This window comes from Crinia signifera, chromosome 3 (genome assembly GCF_055691185.1).
Source record: "Crinia signifera chromosome 3, ASM5569118v1, whole genome shotgun sequence".
In the NCBI taxonomy this organism is placed as follows: Eukaryota; Metazoa; Chordata; class Amphibia; order Anura; family Myobatrachidae; genus Crinia; species Crinia signifera.
In genome coordinates this window covers 241941839-241968549 of record NC_139219.1, presented here as the reverse complement: position 1 = coordinate 241968549, position 26711 = coordinate 241941839, and the positions used below count along the sequence as shown (strand labels likewise).

Sequence of the window (26711 nt, the reverse complement as noted above, 5' to 3'; positions counted from 1 at the left end):
CACAAACTCACACACTTCCTTACTTCACAATCACTGACATTGTGTAGTGTGTAGACCTTACTCTACCTCTTCATTCGCTGACACCTATTTCCTTGCTCTACCCCCAGTGGCATTGCACACATTCTGCCTGTTGCATTTATTACCCACACTGACACCCAGTTATAACCTTCCACTGCTTTTCCCCTGACCTGTGTTACCCCTAGTGTTATGGCACACCTATACCTCGGCTCTGGCTCCTCCCCACTGATGTTCCGCTGCCCTTTGCATATCATTGTTTCTGTTTACCTCCTTGTGTGTACAGACATTACATTGTGCCTGCTTACACAGTCTACGCTGAGTAAATGATTACTCCCCTGTGTGTATATGAACTGTGGCACTTCTATATTCCTCACCCATATCTGTGCCCTCTCTGTATCCTCCCATTCTTTTTTTACTTCCTGCCTTCCCTATATACGAAAGCTATAGTCATTAACTAAAACACTGGATCTACCAATTGTATGGCTGCTTACTTGTGGAAAGTAGTTTGGTTATATAGTGCCTCATCAAAGTGTTCTATATGAATGTCTGTTTAATGATTATGATCTATTTTTATTTTAGGTAAGACTTGTAACTTTAGTTCATCATATGGGAGGAACAATACGTAAAGATTTCAGCTCTAAAGTGACACACCTTATTGCCAGCTCCACTCATGGAGATAAATTTAGGGTAAGTATCTCTTCTGGATAGCATTTACTTTCATAGTGTAAAGAGGACGCATTACTTGGGGGGGGGGAACCCTTTTCTCTTCAGTAAATTATCCAACTACCGTATATACTCCAGTATAAGTCGACCCGAATATAAGCCGAGGCACCTAATTTTACAACAACAAAAAAATAGGAAAACTTACTGACTCAAGTGGGACCCTCACTCGAGTATAAGCTGAGGGGGGCTTTTTCAGCATAAAAAATGTTCTGAAGTAGGCTTATACTCGAGTATATATGGTATCTCTTCAGTGCGGTGCAAGAGGGTGTACCTCCAGTGCATCAGCTCTTCATATTCCATAATTTCCTTCATGACATGTGTCCAGAAGCTTACCACGTAGAAAAACAAACTTGCACCCTGTTGTATTATAAACAGGTGCAGTTACATAATTCTTGGGCTCTTGTGATCAATATCTGGTAACGTAATAAAGCAAAACCAAAGAAAAATGATATCAAGAGGAGTGAAAGAAATCAGGTTATGATGCTGAGCGTGGGATAAGTTTTTATTTTGAAATGTAATAAGCCTCTAGATGAGTCTTAGATATTAAAGCAAGCCTCTACCAAGTGTTCTTCAAGTAGCCTTTTTGTTAGGTGCTCTGTCCGGCATTTTTCTTAAATCGCCCTTGGCAAGCCTGGCTTGCAGAATGTGTTGGCTGAGCAGCGGGCTACACTCATTGCTGACTTTGTCTCCCTTACTCCTGCCCAGCAGTTTGTGTGATGGAGTAGGAGGCATGCAGCAACATGATAGGTTGCTGCATGCCTCCTGTGATGTGATCTGTCCCAGTCCCCCGTCACCCCTCATGGTGTTGCCTGATTTTTGAGGAGAGAACACTGAGAACTACTATTAGTGTATCACAATTCTCAATTTTTCTTCTCTGTTTGTATTTTTTGTGACACAATTCCATTTATGATTTTCCATTTTTACTCCTGAAGTTACCGTTAATAAAACATGCTTTCACAGATAAGTGCAATAAGGGGTTAAAAAAAATCAAGTTCTACAGTACTTGTCTCCCTCATGCTTTTAGCAGAATGGATACATTTTCTATTTTATTCTGCAGGTTGCTGTGAGCTTGGGAACTCCGATCATGAGAGCTGACTGGATATTAAAAGCTTGGGAGAAGAAGAATGATCTGTAAGTACTGATGAGGAAATGGTGCTGGCAATGCTTTCCTGATGCATGTATAATAAAATGTATACAAGTAGCAATAATCCATTTTCTGTCCTAAACTACACATCACAGCATTCCCTGCCACTGTATTTGATGATCCATAAGTCAAGTTTACAGCATGATTGTTTTAGTATGGTTTCTACTCATGCTTCAATTTTAACATTTCATTATTATACACTTTCAGTTGCCACTAATAGGGCAGTATTCAATGAGAAAAATTTGCCGTGTTCTATGGCGAGTTTGTGCTTTTCTCACGTTGGACGGAGACTTTTGCTCTCAAAAAGCGTGCAACCCTATTCAACGTGCACTTCTCGCCGTCTTTGAGTGATTTTCGCCGTGTCTCTCCGTGTAGCAATTTTCCATCTTTTCATGGAGAAGTGGAATGTGAACTATTAAAATAGAAGGTTTTTTGTTTTAATTTTGGTGTAAAAAAAATCAGGAATTTTATTCTGAGGAGGGGCATGCTATTTTTATTCACGTGCTTATAGCACATGAATATATATTTTAATTTAATAAAAAAAAATTTTTTTTTACACAGAGCAGCCAGCAGGGGGCCGGGAGCTGAGCCGCTCATTAGATATTCATATATTCACTGCACCCGATCATTACATATGCACGATCGGGAGCAGTGAATATACCCGGACCCCTGCTGGCTCTGGGGGGGGGCAGCTTGTGCTGCCTGGGTCCCGGGGAGCCCACCTCCCCCCCACATACGTTCTGTGGCAGGCAGGGAGACTTCCATCTCCCTGCCTGCCACCGTCCCACGGCTCCCTGCAGCGGACGAGCGTCCGCTGCAGGGGTTAAGATTCGCCGCGAGGGGCAACTCGCCCCTCCGACAGTGACTACAGGGAGAGCGAGTGGCAGCCAGCCCTCCGGAACACAGCGAGTGTGCAGTGAATCCTAAACAGGATTCGCTGCACACGGCGATATTTTACATTGAATACTGCCCTCAGTCACAACTTTTCTAGTGCTTGGTTGGACTACAACCTACAAATTCTTTTTTGGCATTGATTCTGAAAAATGCTAGAAACATTACTTGGTTTCCTGAAATCAGATTTATGGTCCATACACACTGGGCGACTATGCCCAGCGTGTATGGACAGTGATGATCGCTGCAGGGAAAGCCGCTCATACACACTGAGCAGTTTTCCCCTGCCTGGTGCCGTCGGCGGGGAGAGAACGGCTTTGCATATCGCAGCGCTGTGCAAAGCCATGCAATACCAGCAGATGGAACGGCATTCCCGGCGATGATGCGGGAGCGTGCAGCAGCACTCATCGTCGGGCCATACACACTGGGTTGCTTTGAGCTGAAAGCTGCTCAAACTTGCTGTGTTGAGTGGCTTTTGGCTCAGTCGTCCAGTGTGTATGGGCCTTAAGATGTGATTTGTGGCATGGTGTGATGTCCGGAGGAAGTATTCATTAGAATATGGGTACAATCACACCCACTTGTGGATTTTTTTTGTTGTTGAGGAAATGCTGATTTTTTAAATCCTTAAGTACATGATTATTCATTCGAAGTTGTGTACCAGGGATTCTGTAGTACATCCCAACAACTTAAGTTTTGTAGAACTAATATATTGATGCGAGTCCGGTGCTTGGTCCAATTGCTTTGGTAACGTTGCAGCAGTTTTAAAAAGGATTGCTTGACCCTTTCAGTGACATAGGGCCAGATGCACTAAGCTTCAAAAAGTGCTAAACGGCTACCCAATCAGCTCCTACCTTTCCATGTCACATACGGTGTTTGAAAAATGTAAGACAGGAGCTGATTGGTTGGCTGTTTATCACTCCATTTTATCACTTTTGAAGTTTAGTGCATCTGGCCCATAAAAGGGAAAAAAAAGTACAAAAACTGCGCTAGGCAAATCAATTAAAATCCTTTTACAAATGTATTATTCAATAAAAAATCTTCACTGGCCAGTGATCAAACAAAAACAAGAAATCAAATAAACATACATAATCAAACAACATATACCACATTAGGTGTGTCTGTTATATCTCCCACTTATGCAGAAATAATTACTCCTGCTTTTAATAGCGGTCTCAATCAAATGAGTCCGTTGTTCGTTAGTTATTGGACTCCCTGCCATGGTTAGTGGAAATTAGAAAATCCGCTCTCCTAAAATTTGTTGGTATATATTAGTAATAAAAAAATTCTCCAATAAAAAAGACAAGTGTAAAGGCCCCCATACATCAAAAAGATATTGTACCCAATTGTACAATCTCAACTGGTTGAATGACTGATTGTATGACAGATTGTGAGTACATTGTATGTCCAAAAACCACCAACGACTGCCGTGGAGGGAAAGTTGGACACAATCGTGATTGTAAGACAGGTCTTTCTGATGTATGTCCACCTTAGAAGTCGCCTTACTGTCGGGTCGGAAACTAAGATACTTTTGTATCTTTTTTTTTTTTTTTCTTTTTCTTTTTTCTTTCTTAATATAATTTTTTTTGCCTACTTTTTTCACCTGTTTGCGGTGAGAGGGCGTGTGTACAGAAAAAAGTACTAATTTTATCTGGAAAATCAATGTGAGTTTGGAATTGAATCGCAAATGTAATTTGCAGTTTGTGTTCGCTACGGATTCAGAATTTTCTTTTTTTTTTTATATAGTATATTTAATTGAAGTCTCTTCCAAAGAAAACAATTTTTAAACTTACCTTCACATTTTAGTCTAAAATATTATTTTATTAAAGTTTAGCATATACTGTAGAAACAAAGTGGACACTAATCCTGAAATTAACAAGAGACAGAAAGGTCCTTCATATAAACTAGTGGTTCCCAAACTTCTTTCAATCATTGCACCCCAGAGTAATATATTTGTTTTCAGGGCAACCTTTCTTATTGACAAATTTTAGTAGTACAATTCTTAAAATAAGTTAATTGTTTGTTTGTTATCCTTGGGTTCAATTGTGTGGTGAGGCCTAAGATTTACTTCTGTTTGTCCACATATTTTATAACTGGTAGCACCCGTCTTGCCTATTACATTAAATGTAAACAATTTGAGTTGTTCCACAATCCAAGGCACATTTGGACAAAGTTAGGGTTTAGAATCTGTCATCGCCTTTATAATGGAAAGCTGCATGCTTGCCATGCTGTTTGACCTTTCAATGTTTTGGTGTCAACATTCCGAATGACAAACTCTTGGGAGAACTGTTATATTACTTAATGCAATATTTTTGTTTTTATATTTACACACATACCTAACACTATATTTGATCACTTTTTTTTTTTTTCTTTCTGAATTTGACCTATGATGCTAACCTACCTTACATTTTCATTACTATGCTAGGTCAGGTTCATATATATATATATATATATATATATATATATATATATATATATATATATATATATATATATATATATATATATATATATTAATGTCTCCCTGTTACCTGCCTCCTTTACTGATTTGTGCTGTTTAAATAATTTTTCTGCTGCAGAGGAAGGGTTTGAGAAGGGAGACCAGTCACTCTTAGCTGCTGTCTCAGTTGGTGTTCTTAAGCTTTGGCTAGATTTGCATATTACAGAGATTCGGTCAACACCTCTTCATTTTTTAGAGTGGTCATTTCACTGCACTCTGCGCACCACCCCAAATGTTGACATACTGCAGCTTGGGGGCACTGCAACCAACAATGCATGACTTATTGTGTACAAGCTCAGTCAATCTGCCATCAGAGTAGTACGTAAACAAAAAAGGGGGGTTTTGCCAATCGCACTGGAGGGTGTAGATTTATTATGCTTGTAGGACCCCTTTATTCAGATAAAGAATAATATTTATAATGGGGTGTGCTGCCGTTGGACAATAGGTATAACACAATTGAAGAAAAGAAGGAGAGATGGTCACATTTAAGGCACACCTGGAGAGAAGAATTTTTTAAAAATATAACTTTTATTAGTTTATTTTAAGAACTGCGACATATAAAAACACATGTAAGGGTAAGACAAGGTGAGTATAAAGGGGAATTAACCCTGCGTAGTGTGCCCCTCTATCCCCAATTTATCTGTAGTGATTTGTTGTATACTGTCAGATTGGATCAGCGCATTTCAATTAACAAATATTCCTTTAATTATTTACAGGGCGAGTGGGTGTGTAGACACTGTGCTGTTTCCAGCTGGTTGGCACAGTGGGGCAGATTGGTGTTAGTTGTGGTTTGCACACCTCGAGTAATGGGCTATTTGTAAATTGCCGCTGGTGTCTACTAACTTTCACTTCTGCTAAGATGTCAACAGTATTTTTTCATATCACTGTGTATAAATATAGCACAGGGGACAATTATTAGAATAGTGTGGTGTTTACCCCTGAAGTCATCGGCTATTTATATGGCCGGGGCTATCCGATATTGGTCACCTGTGCACATACAATTACTGGATACACCTCTAGTGTGTCTAAATCCCCCTTTCCCCTCCCCACTGAATGTATTTTGATCTGTAATCTAGATTGGCAGCGCTCCACTAAACAGAGGCGAGAGATAGGTGACCGGGTGTGGATCACGGTAGCACTCACTGCTAGTGACACCACAAAGACCCGACATTCTTCCATTGCAAGGGCGCACGTGTAGTCAGTATCAGGCGCGGCTTTCTCCAGCACTTCAGGGAGAAGCCAGCGGGCAGACTACACATACACTGTAGAGCCAGTCCAACGCGGCTCTCTCCCACTACCTAGGGAGAAGGTATGTATGTGCACAGGTGACCAATAGCAGATACCCCCGGCGATATAAATAGCCGATGCCTTCAGGGGTAAACACCACACTATTCTAATAATTGTCATCTGTGCTATATTTATACACAGTGATATGAAAAAATACTGTTGACATCCTAGCAGAAGTGAAAGTTAGTAGACACCCACGGCAATTTACAAATAGCTGATTACTCGAGGTGTGCAAACCACAACTAACACCAATCTGCCCCACTGTGCCAACCAGCTGGAAACAGCACAATGTCTACACACCCACTCGCCCTGTAAATAATTAAAGGAATATTTGTTAATTGAAATGCGCTGATCCAATCTGACAGTATACAACAAATCACTACAGATAAATTGGGGAATAAGGGGACACACTACACGGGGTAAATTCCCGTTTTTATACTCATCTTGTCTTAACCTTACATGTATTTTTATATGTCGCAGTTCTTAAAATAAACTAATAAAAGTTATATTTTAGAAAATGTCTTCTCTCCAGGTGTGCCTTAACCCCTTACCGACGCAGCATGTTTTTGCCTTCCTGACAGAGGCCTTTTTTTCAAATCTGACAGGTATCACTTAAGTGGGGATAACTTTTTTTTGCTTTTACTTATCCCAGTGATTTTGAGATTGTTTTCCCGTGACACATTGTTCTTTAACCCCTTCACGACATTTGACGTACATGTACGTCATGGTCGGGAAGTACTTCCCGACATTTGACGTACATGTACGTCATGGATTCTAACTGTCACTGCGTCTATAGACGCAGTGACAGTTAGGAGATGTCTGCTGTCCCTGACAGCAGACATCCCCCCTCGTCGCCCAGGGGGGGCAGGGGTGCCCCCCCCGGTCGGCGATCGCTGTGATTGGCTGTTCAAATCTGAACAGTCAATCACAGCGTTTCCTGTGTTACCGGCGGCTAAGCCGCTCGGTAACACAGAAAACGGTGGTGATCGGTGCAGCACCGATCACCACCGAGCGGCAGCACCCCCCTCCCACCCGCCGGGCACTCACCCGGCAGCAGCAGCAGCTCCCCCGGCTCCACCGCTACGTCCGGAGCGCACGCTGCGCTCCCCTCCTCCCCCCTCCCCCCCGCAGCAGCAGCAGCAGCATCATGCTGCTGCTGGAAAAGTTAAAAAAAAAATAAAATAAAAAATAATGTGCAAATGTGTGTGTGTGTGTGTGTGTGTGTGTGTGTGTGTGTGTATATATATATATATATATATATATATATATATATATATATATATATATATATATATATATATATATATATATATATATATATATATATATATATATATATGTGTGTGTGCGTATACCGCACCGATCACCAACGATCGCCAGCCCCCCCCCCCCTCCCACCCGGCAGCCCCCCTCCCTCCCACCCACCCGGCTGCCGCAGCGCCAGCACCCCTCCCACCCCCCCGCCAGCCGCAGCGCCAGCCCCCCTCCCAAAGCTGGTGACCAAAATGGGGTCACTTGTGGGGGGGTTCCACTGTATTGGTGCTTCGGGGGTCTTGCTAATGCGACATAGCACCCGCCATTCATTCCACCACCAAAAATCACTCCTTCCCTTCTGAGTCCTGCCATGCACCCAACTGGTATTTTTTGGTCACATGTGAGGCATTGCCGTACCCGGGAGAAATTGGGGCACAGATTTTGGGGTGCTTTGTCTCCTTCATTCCTTGTGAAAATGAAAAATTTTGAGCCAGAACTGCATTTTTGTGTAAAAAATTAAATTTTTTTACACAAAAATGCAGATCTGGCTCAAAATTTTTCATTTTCACAAGGAATGAAGGAGACAAAGCACCCCAAAATCTGTGCCCCAATTTCTCCCGGGTACGGCAATGCCTCACATGTGACCAAAAAATACCAGTTGGGTGCATGGCAGGACTCAGAAGGGAAGGAGTGATTTTTGGATTTTGCAGCACAGATTCTGGTTGAATGACCCCCGAAACACCCATACAGTGGAACCCCCCCACAAGTGACCCCATTTTGCAAACTACACCCCTCAGGGAATTCATCTAGGGGTATAGAGTACATTTCAAACCCCCCGGGGTTTCACCAATTTTGATACAACTGAGCTGTGAAAATGAAAAATTATTTTTTTTCATTTTCACTGCCCAGTTGTACCACAATTGGTGAAACCCCTGGGGGTTTGAAATGTACACTATACCCCTAGATGAATTCCCTGAGGGGTGTAGTTTGCAAAATGGGGTCACTTGTGGGGGGGTTCCTAACTTTTAGCATCTTATGGTGCCTAGAAACCTACATGGTGCCTAAAAAATAATCTCATAAAAAGGAGTCTCCAAAATCAAGTAGGTGCTCCTTCTATTATGAAGCCTGTGGTTTGGTCACCGTGCACACTAGGGCCACATATAGGATATTTATGAAAACCAAAGAATTGGGGGAATCAATTTTTAGTCACATTTCTCTAGTAAAATGTACTGTGTTCCTTAGAAAAATGTATTAAAATTGAAAATCCGAAAAAAAAATGAAATTTTGAAATTTCACCTACACTTTGTTTTAATTCCTGTGAAACACCTAAAGGGTTAACAAACTTCCAAAATGCTGTTTTGAATACTGTGAGGGGTGCAGTTTTTGAAATGGCATCATTTATGGGGGTGTCTCACATACAAGTCCCTCAAAGTCACATCAGAACTGAACTGGTCCCTAAAAAAATCAGTGTTTGAAATTTTCTTGAAAATTTGAGAATTTGCTAGTCATATTTGAAGCCTCCTAGTGTCCAAAAAAATTAAAAGGAAGTTGAAATAATGATTGCAACATAAAGTAGACATATGGTCTTTGTTAGTTATTAACTATTTTGAGTGGTATGATTATTTGTCTCACAAGCAGAAAATGTGACATTTTGCATATTGCTAAATTTTCCATTTTTTCACGATATTTTGGTATTTTTCACAAAAAAACACAGACTGTATCGACCCAAATTTACCACTAACTTGAAGTACAATGTGTCACGAGAAAACAATCTCAAAATCACTGGGATAAGTAAAAGCAAAAAAAAGTTATCCCCACTTAAGTGAGACATGTCAGATTTGAAAAAAAGGGCTCTGTCATGAAGGCACAAACTGGCTCTGTCATGAAGGGGTTAAGTTAGTGATAAATTTTGGTCGATACAGGTTTTTTTTTTTTTTGTGAAAAATACCAAAATGTCGTAAAAAAATTGTACATTTTGCTATTTGCAAAATGTAAAATTTTCTGCTTGTGAGACAAATAATCATACCACTCAAAATAGTTAATAACTAACATAGACCATATCTAAACTTTATTTTTAAATCATTATTTCAACCTCCTTTAATTTTTTTGGACACTAGGGGGCAGCAGAGTCTAAATTTTACACATCAGACAGTAAACGCTGCTTTTGGCTGTTCACGTTTGAACAGCCAATCGCAGCGATCGCCCATGGCGGGGGGCATCGCTGCCCCCCCCTGGGCAATGAGGGAAGATGTCTGCTGTCAGGGACAGCAGACATCGTCCCTCTGTCACCGCGTCTCTAGACGCGGTGGCACTTTGAAGTCATGACGTACATTTACGTCATGTGTCGGGAAGTACATCCCGACCATGACGTAAATGTACGTCAAATGTCGGGAAGGGGTTAAATGTGACCATCTCTCCTTCTTTTCTACAATTGTAGTATGTAAACAAATGGGGTTCATTCTCCATAGAGGCACAATGAGGATAGACTAGGAATTCAAGACTCCTCCCCCCACTTTTTTTTGCTCCCTGGCATTTTCTGTAGCTTTACCCTGAAAGGTAGTGATAAAGAAGCTCAACAGCACTGTTCTAGAATCAGGTTTTTATCCCCTTCTTACTGTAGCCAGTAGTATATCTATCGTTTACTGCCTGTAACTCATGCATGTTTTATTAGCTTCTTTACTAATATATTCAGTATTTTTTCTGGTGCTGGAGAAGTGTTTCTTGTGAAGGAGCATTACCAGTTTTGTGCATTACCGTCCATGCTCTGTACAGCCCCTTGCATATTGGTAAGATAATGGTGGATATCACCAGCTGCCTAAGGCTTCAGGGGATCCATATTCTTCCGTACTTGGATGATCTTGTTGTTATGTTGACTCACAGGCCTTCAGGAGCATCTCCATCTGACTCTGTCCATTCTGCAGGTGGTCGATAAATTAGTGGTAGTCCAGCCTGGTCCCATCTCAGTGCATGATTCATCTGGATGCCTTGATGGTTCCAGGGTTCAGTGGGTCTTCTTCCTCAAGGACAAATGGAAATGCCTGAAGATGACTTTCAAGGACTTCCTCTACTGCCGAGCAGTTTCCCTTTTTTTTTTTTTTTGCATATACTTATTAATTGATCTCTTGCTTTAAGATGGTGCAATACACACCATTCCCTTTCAGTCCACTGCAATTGCCACTTCTCTGGAATAGGAATCGCTCCCTTTGACCTAATCTCAGTCTCCAGGAACACTTGTCTGTCTCTCTCTTCTGTGGTGGCTTCAGAATTCACACCTGAACAGGGGCTGCTCCTTCATCATCCTGTAGTGCATCATTCTCATGATGGATGCTAGTCTCCAGGGCTGGAAAGTGGTCACAGGACAACACTTCTTTCAGGGTCATTGGACAGCTCAGGAGACTAAACTGTATCCATGTGCTGGAGCTGAGTGGTGTATCTAGCTCTGTCAGGCAGGACATTTGCTTCCCAGCAATATGACTGGTAAAAGTTCAGTCCTACAATGCCACAACTGTTGCTTAGATGAACCATCAAGGGGGGACATTATCTGCAGTACATTCTGGGTCTTAAAAAAAAACTGGGAGGCTGACTTCTCAGCAGATCTTCCAGCAGCTGAGTCTTTGCTGGGGTTGTCCTCAAATCAACCTGTTTGCGTCGTGTCACAATCGCAAGCTACCTCACTGAGGTGTGAGGACCAGAGATCCAGTGATGTTTCTAGTTGATGCCCTTGCAGCTCCATTACATAGAATTTGATGGCAGATAAGAACCACTTGACCCATCTAGTCTGCCCCTTTTTTAAACCTGTTACTTCAAACCATATTTAATCCTTTTTTTTTTTTTGTAAGGATATCAATATGCCTATCCCAAGCATGTTTAAATTGTACTACTGTATTTGCCTCTACCACCTCCTGATGGGTGGCTATACCACTTATCTACTACTTTCTGTGAAGTAATTCTTCCTCACATTTCCCCTGAATCTTCCTCCCTCTAGTTTCAGTGCATATCCTCGTGTTTTGCTGCTCCTCTTCCTGTGAAGAATGTCTCCCACCTGTACCTTTTTAAAACCCTTGATATATTAGAAAGTTTCTATCATGTCCCCCCTTTCCCTTCTCTGCTCTAAAGTATACATATTAAGATCTTTTATTCTTTCCTGGTATGTTTTGTAATGTAGGCCATGCACCATTTTAGTTGCCCTTCTTTGTACAGTCTCTAATGTATTTATATCCTTCTGGAGATATGGCCTCCAGAACTGAACACAATACTCTAGATGAGGTTGTGCCAATGATCTATACAGTGGCATTATTACTACTTTCTTTCTACTGCTGATACCTCTCCCTATGCAACCAAGCATCTGACTTGCATTCTTCATTGCTTTGTTACATTGCCTACCTGCTTTTAAGTCCCCTGAAATAGTGACACCTAGATCCCTCTCTTCCTCAGTAGTTTCCATTATAGTGCCATTTATACTATAGTTAGTTAGTTGGATTTTTGCAACCCAAGTGCATGATTTTGCATTTTTTGGCAATAAACTGTAGTTGCCATGCTCTTGTCCATTCCTCTAATCTACCTAGATCTTCAATCATTTATTTTACCCCTCCTGGTGTGTCTACCCTGTTGCATACCTTTGTGTCATCTGCAAAAAGGCACATTTTACCCTCAATTCCATTTGCAATATCACCAATAAAGATATTAAAAAGCACTGGTCCAAGTACAGATCCCTGGGGTACTCCACTTGTAACCTTTCCCTCCTTTGACTGTACTCAGTTTACTACAACTCTGTCTTCTGTCCTGGAACCATGCTCTTATCCATTGAACTATCTTAGAATCCAATTCCAAGCTTTCAAGTTTATTTAACATGTGTGGGACAGTGTCCAAAGCCTTACTAAAGTCTAGATAAGCTACATCTACAGCCCCACCTTGATCTATTACTTTAGTCACCCAGTCAAAAAAGTCAATAAGATTTGTTTGACATGATCTTCCCCCAGTAAACCCATGCTGTTTTGGATCCTGTAAATTGCTGGTTTTGATATATCCTACAACTCTTTGTTTTAAGAGTGTTTCCATCAATTTCCCTACTACTGATGTAAGGCTCACTGGTCGATAGTTGCTTACCTCTTCCTTGCTTCCACTTTTGTGCAGTGGGACTAAATTTGCTGTTTTCCAGTCCTCTGGCATTACTCCAGTAGCTAGTGACTGGTTGAATAATTCTGTTATTGATTTTACCAGCTCCCCTTTAAGCTCTTTTAGTATCCTTGGATGTATCCCATCTGGCCCCATTAATTTATCCACTTTCAATTTTGAGAGTTCTGTGAGGACTTGCCTTACCTTCCGGATGGTGTACCTATTTTCCCCTTTTTGCTCTACTACAGTGTGTTTTTCTAAAGCTACAGTTACAAGATGTAATGACCATGCTCATTGCCCCTGACTGGCCAAAACAGGATTGGTACGCTGAAGCTTCGTTATTTTACATTGCCTGTACTCAACCTTTTTGCTAGAGTGATTGCTTGTTTGTGTTGACTGCAACAAGCAATTCTGGCCAGTTTCTAAGTAGACTATTGCAAGTTGGATACGTGTCGGCCATCCACCAGGCTTATTAGCTAGCTGGAAAGACCGTTCCAGCATCCATTAGGGGCAATCCATTCAATAGGTTGGGGTGGCGGGCCAGGGTGTTTCAGCGGAGCAGGTTGCAGGGCAGCCACTTAGTCCTATGCTCATCTTTAGATTTTACATATTTTACTCCTTCGCCTATGCTGATGCAGTAATTGGATGAATGGTCCTCAGTGGAGCTCAGGAGCATTCCCGTCCTTAGGGGATGGCTTGAGTATGTCCCATGTTCCCAGTGCGGCGCCATAGGCTGAAGGAAAAAAGTGATATTTAGTCTTAAGCTGGCCATACATCTACAGATTTATTTTCAGATTTGGCTGGTTGGAACAATTTTTGTCAGTTTTCCAGAATTTCCAAGCAAATGGTCAACTGTCATTTGCTTTCATCCATTACCAGTTTTCTTTGTTCCAACCAGCCAGATAGGACAATAAATCTAGGTATATTGCCAGCTTAACATGTTAAATCTTACGGCTCTCTGGGTCGGTTTTCTGTTTCTCCTGTTCCTTTGGCTTTTCGAGTAGTAACTGACTGGCCTGGGGCAGGAAGGATATAGGGGAGGAGGAGCATCTCTCTCTCTCTCTCTCTCTCTCTCTCTCTCTCTCTCTCTCTCTCTCTCTCTCTCTCTCTCTCTCTCTCTCTCTCTCTCTCTCTCTCTCTCTCTCTCTCTCTCTCTCTCTCTCTCTCTCTCTCTCTCTCTCTCTCTCTCTCTCTCTCTCTCTCAACTCCTTGGTGCCTGATTTGTGGACCTAACTATACCCATGGTCCCAGTGTTCCACCATAGCTTCAGAAAAATTGATTCATCAGGTAAAACCAAAAATACTGTTATTTTTAAGTTTTCTTATCGGAATATGTTTTTTTTTTTTATTTTATTTTTTCATCAGAGAATTCAATGCAGCCGATGAAGAGTTTAAAAATGAATTCAAGGTTCCCCCATTTCAAGACTGCATACTAAGTTTTCTGGGATTTTCAGAAGAAGATAGAGTCAGCATGGAAGCAATGACAAAAATGCAAGGTACTTAGTCATGTCTGTAGATGGGTCTTGACCTTTTGTATACCATAAGACATTGATCTTATTAGGCCCACGCTTATGTGAATATGTGGGAACTATTCCTAGAGTAATCTGGCAAGAATAATCTTATTAGTAAGGTGCGTATATATTTAATTTACAACTTTATGCAGCGCTCAACTTTTGTTTTATACTATGGAGCATGCAGGTGTGTCCTCTCCTCTTATATCACCAGGTCTTATGAGATCTGCTAGCGTTGGATGAATATATATTTTTTTAATAATGCGCCTTTAATTTGATATGACACTTACTTTTTTTTTTTCTATCTGTGTGCGACTGAGTCTCTGGATTTGCATACAAATTACTGCATTGCAGCAGCTGTGTAATTTTTTTTTCTCCATGTCCAGCTCCTTTGTGCTCCATATTCAGACGTCTGTCTCACACACAGATATACGAGTGTCACTTTATCAAATTAATCAGTAGTCTCTTGCTGCGTATGCATGCAAACAAAATGCTCATCCTTAAAGGGTGTGCATGTGACCTGGCGACTCACTCGTGCCAGGAATCTCCTGCTGGTGTATTGAAGTTAGATGCATGAGGACACATTTGTAGAACATAAAGTGGTAAACAAAACATACTAAAATATCCATTTGTAAACTCGCTATAGTTTAAAAAAAATAAAAATGTCTTTAGGTCATAGGATAATAGGTTGTAAATCAAATATGTGCTGTCAGACTGTTCCCCATCACATTCATTATTTTATCCTGTCTTAGGAGGGCATTTTTTACCAGTGGGGGATGAAAAGTGCTCTCATCTAGTCGTGGAAGAAAATTCTGTAAGAGAGTTACCCTTTGAGCCTCCAAAGAAGCTTTATGTAGTGAAGCAAGAGGTGAGTAGCACACATTACCTTAAGAACGCTACAAGTGTGGTCTTCAGTGTTGCTTATGTCCTTTGTTATTTTTTTTTTCCCTTCAGTGGTTTTGGGGAAGCATACAGATGGATGCAAGAGCTGGAGAAACCATGTACCTCTTTGAAAAGGTAATCCTTGTTGGGCAAAGCAGAAAATTATATTATTGGATAAATCAGAATAAAATAAGGGGGAACTATTTAAAAATGCATTTGACAGCTGTACAGAAGGTTGTGTAACATTGATTTCAAAATTGTGGAGAGAACTTAAGCCTATAGCAAAGTAACGGAGTGTGAGGAAGATGAAATGTGGTCACCATAATTAACTATTTATTATATCATTTTGGGGAGTTTGATTTCCTTTCAGATATTTTAGAGTGGATGTTCTATTAAGGATCTGTTCTTTTGTGGCAAGTAATCCATGCATATTCCATTCCTAGTAGGCCAGTATAATGTACATAATAAATGAAACAATAACCTAGTGTAGAGCTTTTCCCCTAATGGCCCAGTGCTCAATAGTAATACAACAAGGGTGTCATGGGTGAAACTTGCAGAAGTAAATGTAACCTTTCAGGGGAGCTGAAAGAACTTTGGAAGATGGGCAAGATAGGCATCTGGGATAGAAGGAAATAATATAGCAAAAGTCTTGTTTGTGATGTCTTCCATTCTAAAGGAATGGCCAGGCGTAGTTGTCACTTATTGTCCTGTTATTACTTTATATAACAAGTTTATGATAAATGTATTATATAAAGTGTCAATGAGGATATACATGGCAGAAAATGGAGTTGTATAAAGAGGGAGTTCTTTATTTTTAAAGAGGCATAACTGTATATTTGCCTAATGTATTTTCTCCTTTTTCTTTATAGCCAGATAGCCCAGCACTTAAGAAGTCTGTCTCTCTACTTTCCTTGAATACTCCAAGTAGTAATCGCAAGAAACGTAGGTTGAAAGACACTCTTGCACAGCTTACCAGGGAAACTGACATTTCACCATTTCCACCTCGCAAACGTCCTTCAGCGGAACATTCCTTGTCTATGGGATCACTTCTTGACATCTCAAACACGCCAGACTCTGGAAAGTCGCTTTCGGGTAAATATTCAACCGTAGTTGTGATTTGCTTTTATGGACCTACCCAATAGCATACACAGAACTAGATTCATAGTAAAAGACTTATTCTGTAATAGTAAACTTTTTGAAAATTTTCAAATTGTAACCTAGTGTTTTTTTGTTTTAAACTTGTACGGGCAGCAGAGTAGCAGTAGGAGATTATAAGGCAGGACCAACAATAAGTAATATATGTACTCCGTCAATGAAGAGTACACGGAGAAGACAAAGCAGATGTTCAGACAAAAGTAATAGTGATTGCACTCCAATACAGCGTGTGGCAATTACTAACTTAGAATTCTGTACTTCGTAAACCATTTGAAAAGGAAAGGGTTGTTTAGATGCAAATTATGTTTTGATCTCTGGTTAGCACAGATCGCCCATACACAAATCACTTTGTGTGTTTGATCTAGTGTGCTGAGCGATCTGACTAGCCTAGAATGCTTAGCACACCAAGTTGCCCCATGTGTATGAGCCGTTATACTATTATCCAAAAATACTTCAATATGTAATGAATACAAAAACTAGTATTATGCATGTATTTTAAGTCGGCTATAGATGGATATATTTTAAGAGCATTAAAAAGAAGTTATTAGAATTGTTTACTAATCTGAACTGAAATATAAGGGGGTGTTACAGATTTTTGCTACAAATGTGCCAAACAACCCCTCATGGCAAAAAATGGAAACACAGTATGTAAGTCATGCGCACACAGCTGCTGGATCTTTCAAAATACCTGTGTAAGGTCCTTGCCTTCACCAACGTAGCATGCAAAAAGAGAAACTAGTGGTTGGCCACCCCTGATGTATACAAAATCCATTGCACAATCCGTCGAGATTTGAAGTTCTATGACCCTGTAATAATTATGGTGTTCCATTATAATATAATTATTTTGCAGCAATTCAAACTCAAAGAAAATAAAAAAATAAAAAATTTGTATAAAAAAAAAATATAGTTAAGTATAAATAACACTTTATTATGTATTCGTGTTTACTAGATTTACCAAGAAATGGTGCAAAACCTTCCATAATCTCCACGCCTGTACCTCAAAACCAATCTGCAAGATGGCAGGTAGCAATGGAGCTGTATCAGACAGAGAGTAATTATGTTGACATTCTAACTACAATTGTACAGGTAACGCCACTGCCATGTATAAAGTGACACGTTTTGTGTTTGTAATCTTCAGTATTTCATTTTATGTAACAGTTGGTTAATGCCGACATACTTTTTGCAGCTTTTTCAACTTCCATTAGAAAGAGAGGGACAAGTAGGAGGGCCACTCCTGGCTCCAGAAGAGATCAAAACTATTTTTGGCAGCATACCAGATATTTTGGATGTACACAAAAAAATCAAGGTATTAATTTATACAAGGTTAAGGAATGTATATCAGGCTCTATATAATGTGAGAACTATGCAGATTTCTAAATGTTTTTTATACAGCATATTCCGTAGAGTTTATATCATTTTGTTTTACACTGAGGGGCAGCTTTAAACACTTCTGCCTCTTTCTCCCTCTCTTTCCCCTCTTTTTGCTCTAACCTTTCTGATGGCACTGGGTTTGATTAAAGAGTAATAGGATAATCTAGTTGTTCCAATGTGGTGTGATGGAGGTAAAGTGGCCATACGAATCGTGCTCATTTTGGGTATCACTCTGAAGATGGGAGGGTACAAGTGGTATTCGTATGTATGACCCGAGGTTTTTTTTTTTCTTTTCAAGGAAACTCTTACACATTTTATGCCATAGAATACGGTGCATTCTCAGAGGAGTCTGTCAGTATATTTAAGTAGCAATCATTTAAGAAGTAGCGCCATTGGCCAGTCAATTATTTCATATTACAATGACTTGCTTCAATCTAGCCAGAGGTGCCTTCTTGCAGGCTTAAGGGGCATACACATGTTGATGTGTGTGCTAAGCGATTTAGGCTAGCTGATTTCCCTGGAAGTTTCCAGTGTCTTGATTGCTCAAACACGTGGTGTGTGCTAAGCGTTTTGTGTTAAGCAATTTGTGCAAAACTAAAAAAAAACTGACGAAAAATCCCACCTGCTGGGCAATCAATTTAGATTTTGACTGCATGCTCATATGATTTGAGCCGGTGATACCAACGTGCAGTACCGTGCATCACCATGGCTATTGGGTGTACACACATAGTGATTTTTGCTGAATTTCTAAGAGTTCTAGGCAGATCTCTTAGAATATGACTGTCCCATGTGTATGCCCCATATGTGTAGATGCCCCTCCACTTCTGCACATGCATTCTGGTTAGTTATATTTACACTTCCGTTTTATGGTTGGGTTGGGTTGGCTTGGCTTTCACCCTTTTCAACTATGAACTTGTGTTTCATTTTTCTCACCTGCAGCACAGAACTGCTCTTCTGGGTGCATCTGCTTTGGTATTGGTTTTAATAACTGCATTTTAGTGCATTTATTTATGCATAATCTTTTTAACATACCTAAAGCTTATGTACAATAGAGAATATTTTCCTGGATTTTCGCTTGTTGAGGGACAGAAATAAATGATTAAATATAGTCTTTAATGTGAAACTAAAGGCCAACTCCTTTTTAGAAGATCTGTTACTGAAAAACCTTATTTCAGATAAATTATACAAATTCTCCAAATATAAATTGTTATATTTTGGGTATGTTTTATTGGGAGGAGTCAATAAATGTGCTATTTTATAGCGCCTTGGAAACTCCCAACGTGATGATTTCAGCTCACACCCACCTGTGGTGCAAACAAATATCCAACAAAACTAGTGCCACGATGTGTTACTTGCTTACAGCCCCTGCTAGCACCATTGTTCTGACACTTGTTTCAGAGAATGGTCTGGGCACCTGGCTCTAGGTGCAATAAATCTGTATCTCCCCACTTAAGGGCCGGATGGAATGCTGCAAGTTGTATAGCTTCAGACACTGCTTTCCGGCACTTTTCAATATCCCTTTTAATTGAATCCCCTATGAATTTGTCTCGGAGCAAAAAAACATCTTGTGGTTATGTGAACTTAAAGGCCTGGAAGCCTTAATTATTTTATTAGCAGCTTCGGTACTCTTTACCTAGAACGGCGCCCAAGATTTTGATCTTAGGCATCGCAAGGTAAAAAATCGCGTCGGTCGCATCGCATGCGGCCAAAAAATCGCATGCGATGCGACCGACGCGATTTCACATAGGGAACAATGTTAAATGGCCCACAGACCCGATTTTACATAGGGAACAATGTTAAATGGCCCACAGACCCCAAATAGCCACCCTGAAGTGTGAAATGTCCCCCCCAATTGTTAACTCCACCCCACGATCAACGTCAACCCGAAGCGTGGCGATCGCAGCGGTACGCGTCCTCCGACCTTTTCATACCCCCACTATCCATGTCGGCGTGGAGTTGAGAATAGAAAGTGTGGCGAGTGCAGCGAGCCACCGAGCCCGAAGCGTGGCGAGCACAGCGGATACCTTCACAGGTATCCTTGTCCCCTCGCGGGCTTCACAGGTATCCGCGTCCCCTCGCGGGGCTCGTCACGCTTCGGGCTCGCTGCACTCGCCACACTTTCTATTCTCAACTCCACGCCGACGTGGATAGTGGGGGTATGAAAAGGTCGGAGGACGCGTACCGTCGCCCCTCGCGGGCACGCTGCACTCGCCACGCTTCAGGTTGACGTTGATCGTGGGGTGGCATTAACAATTGGGGGGGCCATTTCACACTTCAGGGTGGCTATTTCGGGTCTGTGGGCCATTTAACATTGTTCCTTATGTAAAATCGGGTCAATTGGGCCATTTAACATTGTTCCCTTTGTGTAATCGCGTCAGTCACATCGCATGCGTTTTTTTGGCCGCATGCGATGCGACCGACGCGATTTACATTTTAACCTGCATATCTATGTAAAATCGCGGGCATCGCATGCCATTATAATGGCATGCGATGGGCGCCGTTCTAGGGAGTACCGCAGTTTCTTATATAGCACACACAGATTCCGCAGCGCTTTACATATTTACATCAGTACCTGGCCCAGTGGAGTTCACAATCTATATTCCCTACCACATGTACATGCACGCACAGACTTTCTAGGGTTAATTTTTTGGGAAATTCAGGCAGAATCAGCACACTGGAGTTAAATCTTCCAATAGTCTGCTTTTCTTTTTAACACTTGGGTTAGACTTGAGCTTGCTCTTGAGTTCTTTCATACTCTCCCAACATGACCCATTGCATTCGGTACACAATGCTCTGCTCCTGGACTTCCCTGGTAATGTAGGATTGCCAGGTCCTGTACCCTTGTTACAACCCCCATTGTTTCAGTGATCTACATCTGGACTCTGAATTGCATTTCACATTGAGTACTAAAATCTTGTGTTTTATACAGGCCCCATTTTATTCTATTATTTTTGTTTCCACTTATACCTGTGAACAGATCTATATTTGGTTGTGGCACAGAAATAATGAGCGTGTAAGGATTAATGGATGGAAAAAAATTGCATAGACCTATTGTTGCATTAGTTTATGATTACGAAAACCTCGAAAATGTTGTTAGTCATGTAAAATGTCTGATATTAGCGTAGTGTGTAATGTCATAGTACCTGGATTATGACTGATGCGCAGTCCTTTTTCAAGTTGAAAAGACTGTAAATGCCTTATCTTTAATAGAAAAGCCCATCACTAGAGGAGAGCGTACAATGGCTGGCTCAGGTCAGGGTGCTGATGAAACGTAAAGCACTAGTGTGCAGCGACCTCTACTTTTGGTGTATTTAAAAAGAACTTTGTTTACTAACTGCAAAACTTTTTGACCTTTTCTTTATTAGGGTGATCTGGAAAAAATGATGATGGACTGGGCAGAAACCAAAAGCATTGGCGATCTCATTATTTCTTATGTAAGTGTTTTTTCTTTTCCAAAGCTAGTAAAATGCTATTTGATAGTTTTGCGTGAAAAACCTTTTTAAAACACTTTAGTCTTGTTTATGTTTAATTAATTATTTTAGTTGTAGTTCTTCTTTTTTTTTTTTTTTTTTTTTTTTACAAGGTAGCAGTAATTGTAGTTATGACATCACATTTTAAATTGTTTTCTTATTGGTAAACTCTCACACGTTATTGGATAAAAAATCCTTGTTGTGCTCAGAGTAACTACAGGTGACGTTACCTTTCAGTCTTCAAATGCTCACATTACCAGCATTGGGGCTCTTGCTGGGGTGCTGCGAGTTGGTGGTCCAGGACTGAATCAATTTATTTATGATGGGCAAAACCAGAGCCAATAATTTCCAATTATAAAATATGACAAACAGAATTGAAACCCTTTTTTCACCACATAACTGAACCTAATGAAAAACCTATTACAAGTTATTTCATTGAATATTTTTTTTCCCGAATTTGGATTTCAGGGTAGCCTGTGTGTGATGTGGGGGCTTATATTCTGGGGCACCATGATTCAGAAAAGTTTGGGAACCACTGGGGTTAGTTGTATTTTAATTTAATACTAAATCTCTTATTGATGCCACTGCCACTATGTGAATGTGATTTAATGATTAAGACTAACAGCATTCCAGTATTGTCATACAAATCTAGAAGATACAGTAATTCTAAAGTAATGTGTAGCATAGCATTACAAATATCTAAAGATACAGATGTGTCAAAACCTCTATCCTAAATTCTATACAATGCACAGTATAAAACATGGGAGCCCCACGTGACTCTTTAGCGGCCAGAGTTTTTGCATGTAATTTTTTTTTTCCTGTTAAATGCGTGTTATTAAAATAGGAATTTTTTGCACAAACTAGAAGGGCTGTTAAACACTTAAGGAGGCTAGATGTATGTGGACACATTTACACCATAAATAGTTTATAGTGCAATGAAGATTAGTATTGTAAGAAAGTTGTCATTCGTTCAGTACTGAATTAACTACTCACTCATAATCCACAGAGAGCTGTTTCACAAGGGGTGGGGTTCATTAGGTCAACTGTCAAAAAGTTGGCTACTATTGGTTGACCTATGAACGGATGGTGTATCTCTTTTCCCCAAATGCCCTCCTTCAGCAAGTCGTTCACCAGTTAACACAGTAGATTGTTGCAGCCAAAATGTTCTCAATGCCCCAAATTGGCCAGTCCTCTTTTCAAAAATGTTTCTTGCCCTATTCAACGGTCCCGGTTGAATAAAGAGAGCTTTTCCCTGTTCGCCCCTTGGTCGTCGCCATTGCTTTCTTATGGGAAATTTTGTGTACTTTGCCATTTGTGTATTCAATGCAAAAAAGGAGAACGCTGCTCTCACTTTTTTTTTTTTTTTTTTTTTGGCTTGTGTCTCCGTTTTGGCTTCGGCTTCTTTTTTAGGTGAACTGACCGCACATACTTTCTTTCTTTTTGGTGTTTACAAATCTATCTTTTTATTAGTTGAAGCATCTATAATTTTTTTCTTTTAGAAGAGTCACATTAATATATTATTTTTTTGAGAATTTTTTTTTCCCATGATGCATTTTTTTTCTCACTGTATATTCTACCCATGATTCACCTCAGTTATTACCAATGATTCACCTCTTCCTCACTACCTCATTTGGAGATACACAGCTTTTCACACATAAGCTGCTTTTATTTTTAAGGCTAATTTGAGTTTTTCTGCAATATTTGAACACTGCCTACAAATGGAGCCATTAACTCCTCGTACGCCACAGTGGTCAATGCTTGCCATCAGGGGCGGCGAGCAGTTGACCCGTTGAATAGGGTGAGCAGGAGGCATGACGAGGGGTAGACAAAATGGAGAATGCACGGTGAACGAAAAACGGAGAATGCTGAGCCGTGCTCGCTGGAGCATTGAATAGTGCCCTTAGTCTGTCTATAGCGCCACTGGGGAGTTAACCTCTTAAGATCTACTTTCCTGGGACTGTTTTCACTCCCCGTTCTGCCCTGTCTGGCTTTAATGAGGTGGCTGTTGAAAGGTTGGTCTTAAAAAACCATAGGGGTTTAAAGCCTTGTCATTCAGAATATGCTCTTGGCCAGAAAACCACCTTCAGCTAGAATTTATCATTCGGTGTGCTGGAAATATTTCCAGTAATGTACTGCCCATGAATTCAACCACTTAATGCATAGTTTCTCCAGAGTTCTCACCATTCTTCAATCTGCAGAGACCCGCACTTTCATTGTTGTTTTTTTTTTTTCACAATGGCTCATTTATTAGTGGTTCAGACCTTTCGACAGAGGATGTTCCAGATTGGTGTGCTCTTTGTGCCTCCGGTACATCCCTTGGTCCTCCGATTGCTCGAACAAGCTCCCCCTTTTTTTTTTTTTTGGAGCTTTTGGAATCTAGAGCTCCATTGGCTCATGTATACTGTAATTTGCTATCTAAAGTATTGCTTTGGCATGCTAGGTTTTACACTCTGATTGGGCTGTACTTCGTACATGACTATCTTCCTAAGTCCGTTTCTGGATTTATATTAATCAGGAGATCTTGGATATGTCTGTCTTTCTCTTGCCAATTCCACTGATGAGAGTAACTCTCGTCATTTTGGATGTGGTGGTGGCCCTGCATACTTACAGCCACATAACTCATTCCTTATGCAAATCAGACTCCTTCCTTTTATCTCTTTTCCATTCATAAAAGTGGCTGCCAAGCCTATCCGTTGTCTGGAAAGCCAATTCTGGTATCAGTCAGTTGGCCCTTCTTTTTCAGCTAGATTTTTGGAGCTTTCTGCGGAGTGGCTTCATCTAGGCCAATATGGCCTTTGGACACCTGGTTCTCATTGCAGCTCAGAAGCATTTTCTCCCATAGTGTCAGCTTTGGGACGTCCCAGTCTCCACCTAGCCAGAAATAAAAATTTGTGTTTGTCTTACCTGTAAATTACTTTTTTCAGAAGTCACGGTGGGCACTGGGCACCTACCCTCCCACTCTTTCACTGCTGGTGGCTCAGTCTGTGTGTGCACTCCCGTGATTGCTCTCTTTTTTTTTTTTTCTGTTCTGTGCGGCTAGTTAGTACAAACTAGTGCTCTAAAGACAGACTGGATATAGGGGAGGATGAGCCTCCAATCCACTCCTTAATGTAACTCCTTAATGTCTGGGTCTCTAGAGCCATCATACCCCACAGTATCAGTGTCCACTATGGCTTCAGAAAATTTTCATAAATCAGACCAAATGCATATTTTTAAAACTGTAGCACCTTCTATTCTCCACCTTTTGTGAGAAGTGTGATGCAAGTTGTCCTTAACCCCTTCCTGACAGAGCCAGTTTTTGCGTTCCTGACAGAGCCCTTTTTTTCAAATCTGACATGTCTCACTTAAGTGGGGATAACTTTTTTTTGCTTTTACTTATCCCAGTGATTTTGAGTTTGTTTTTTCGTGACACATTGTACTTCAAATTAGTGGTAAATTTGGGTCGATACAGTCTGTGTTTTTTTGTGAAAAATACCAAAATATCGTGAAAAAATGGAAAATTTAGCGATTTGCAAAATGTTAAATTTTCTGCTTGTGAGACAAATAATCTTACCACTCAAAATAGTGAATAACTAACATAGACCATATGTCTACTTTATGTTGACATCATTATTTCAACTTCCTTTTAATTTTTTGGGACACTAGGAGGCTTACAATATGAATAGCAAATTCTCAAATTTTCAAGAAAATTTCAAACACTGATTTTTTTAGGGACCAGTTCAGTTCTGATGTAACTTTGAGGGACTTGTATGTGAGACACCCCCATAAATGATGCCATTTCAAAAACTGCACCCCTCACAGTATTCAAAACAGCATTTTGGAAGTTTGTTAACCCTTTAGGTGTTTCACAGGAATTAAAACAAAGTGTAGGTGAAATTTCAAAATTTCTTTTTTTTTGCAGATTTGCAATTTTAATACATTTTTATAAGGAACACAGTACATTTTACTAGAGAAATGTGACTAAAAATTGATTCCCCCAATTCTTTTGTTTTCATAAATATCCTATATGTGGCCCTAGTGTGCACGGTGACCAAACCACAGGCTTCATAATAGAAGGAGCACCTACTTGATTTTGGAGCCTCCTTTTTATGAGATTATTTTTTAGGCACCATGTAGGTTTCAAGGCACCATAAGATGCTAAAAGTTAGGAACCCCCCCACAAGTGACCCCATTTTGCAAACTACACCCCTCAGGGAATTCATCTAGGGGTATAGTGTACATTTCAAACCCCCAGGGGTTTCACCAATTGTGGTACAACTGGGCAGTGAAAATGAAAAATTATTTTTTTTACACAAAAATGCAGTTCTGGCTCCAAATTTGTCATTTTCAGAAGGTATGAAGGAGACAAAGCACCCCAAAATCTGTGCCCCAATTTCTCCCGAGTACGGCAATGCCTCACATGTGACCAAAAAATACCAGTTGGGTGCATGGCAGGACTCAGAAGGGAAGGAGTGATTTTTGGATTTTGCAGCTCAGATTCTGGTGGAATTTTGGTGGGTGCTATGTCGCATTAGCAAGACCCCCCAAGCACCAATACAGTGGAACCCCCCCACAAGTCACCCCATTTTGCAAACTACACCCCTCAGGGAATTCATCTAGGGGTATAGTGTACATTTCAAACCCCCAGGGGTTTCACCAATTTTGATACAAGTGGGCAGTGAAAATGAAAAATTACATTTTTTTACACAAAAATGCAGTTCTGGCTCAAAATTTTTCATTTTCAGAAGGTATGAAGGAGAAAAAGCACCCCAAAATCTGTGCCCCAATTTCTCCCGAGTACGGCAATGCCTCACATGTGACCAAAAAATACCAGTTGGGTGCATGGCAGGACTCAGAAGGGAAGGAGTGATTTTTGGATTTTGCGGCTCAGATTCTGGTGGAATTTTGGTGGGTGCTATGTCGCATTAGCAAGACCCCCCAAGCACCAATACAGTGGAACCCCCCCACAAGTCACCCCATTTTGAAAACTACACCCCTCAGGGAATTCATCTAGGGGTATAGTGTACATTTCAAACCCCCAGGGGTTTCACCAATTTTGATACAAGTGGGCAGTGAAATTGAAAAATTACATTTTTTACACAAAAATGCAGTTCTGGCTCGAAATTTTTCATTTTCAGAAGGTATGAAGGAGAAAAAGCACCCCAAAATCTGTGCCCCAATTTCTCCCGAGTACGGCAATGCCTCACATGTGACCAAAAAATACCAGTTGGGTGCATGGCAGGACTCAGAACGGAAGGAGTGATTTTTGGATTTTGCGGCTCAGATTCTGGTGGAATTTTGGTGGGTGCTATGTCGCATTAGCAAGACCCCCCAAGCACCAATACAGTGGAACCCCCCCACAAGTCACCCCATTTTGAAAACTACACCCCTCAGGGAATTCATCTAGGGGTATAG

At 40.7% G+C, this 26711-nt stretch overlaps 1 protein-coding gene across 4 annotated transcripts in view; it reads left to right on the top strand.

Annotated features, from left to right (window-relative positions):
* Nucleotides 1–26711, top strand: part of ECT2 (epithelial cell transforming 2) — an 87312-nt gene that overhangs the window by 11884 nt on the left and 48717 nt on the right. For all 4 annotated transcript variants that reach the window (XM_083177741.1, XM_083177743.1, XM_083177742.1 and 1 more), the window contains 9 exons: nucleotides 598–705; nucleotides 1799–1872; nucleotides 14294–14424; nucleotides 15192–15307; nucleotides 15394–15456; nucleotides 16191–16413; nucleotides 17426–17562; nucleotides 17663–17782; nucleotides 21213–21281. In XM_083177741.1, the coding sequence (XP_083033867.1) occupies nucleotides 598–705; nucleotides 1799–1872; nucleotides 14294–14424; nucleotides 15192–15307; nucleotides 15394–15456; nucleotides 16191–16413; nucleotides 17426–17562; nucleotides 17663–17782; nucleotides 21213–21281 (1041 nt within the window). The remainder of the gene's footprint in view (nucleotides 1–597; nucleotides 706–1798; nucleotides 1873–14293; nucleotides 14425–15191; nucleotides 15308–15393; nucleotides 15457–16190; nucleotides 16414–17425; nucleotides 17563–17662; nucleotides 17783–21212; nucleotides 21282–26711) is intronic.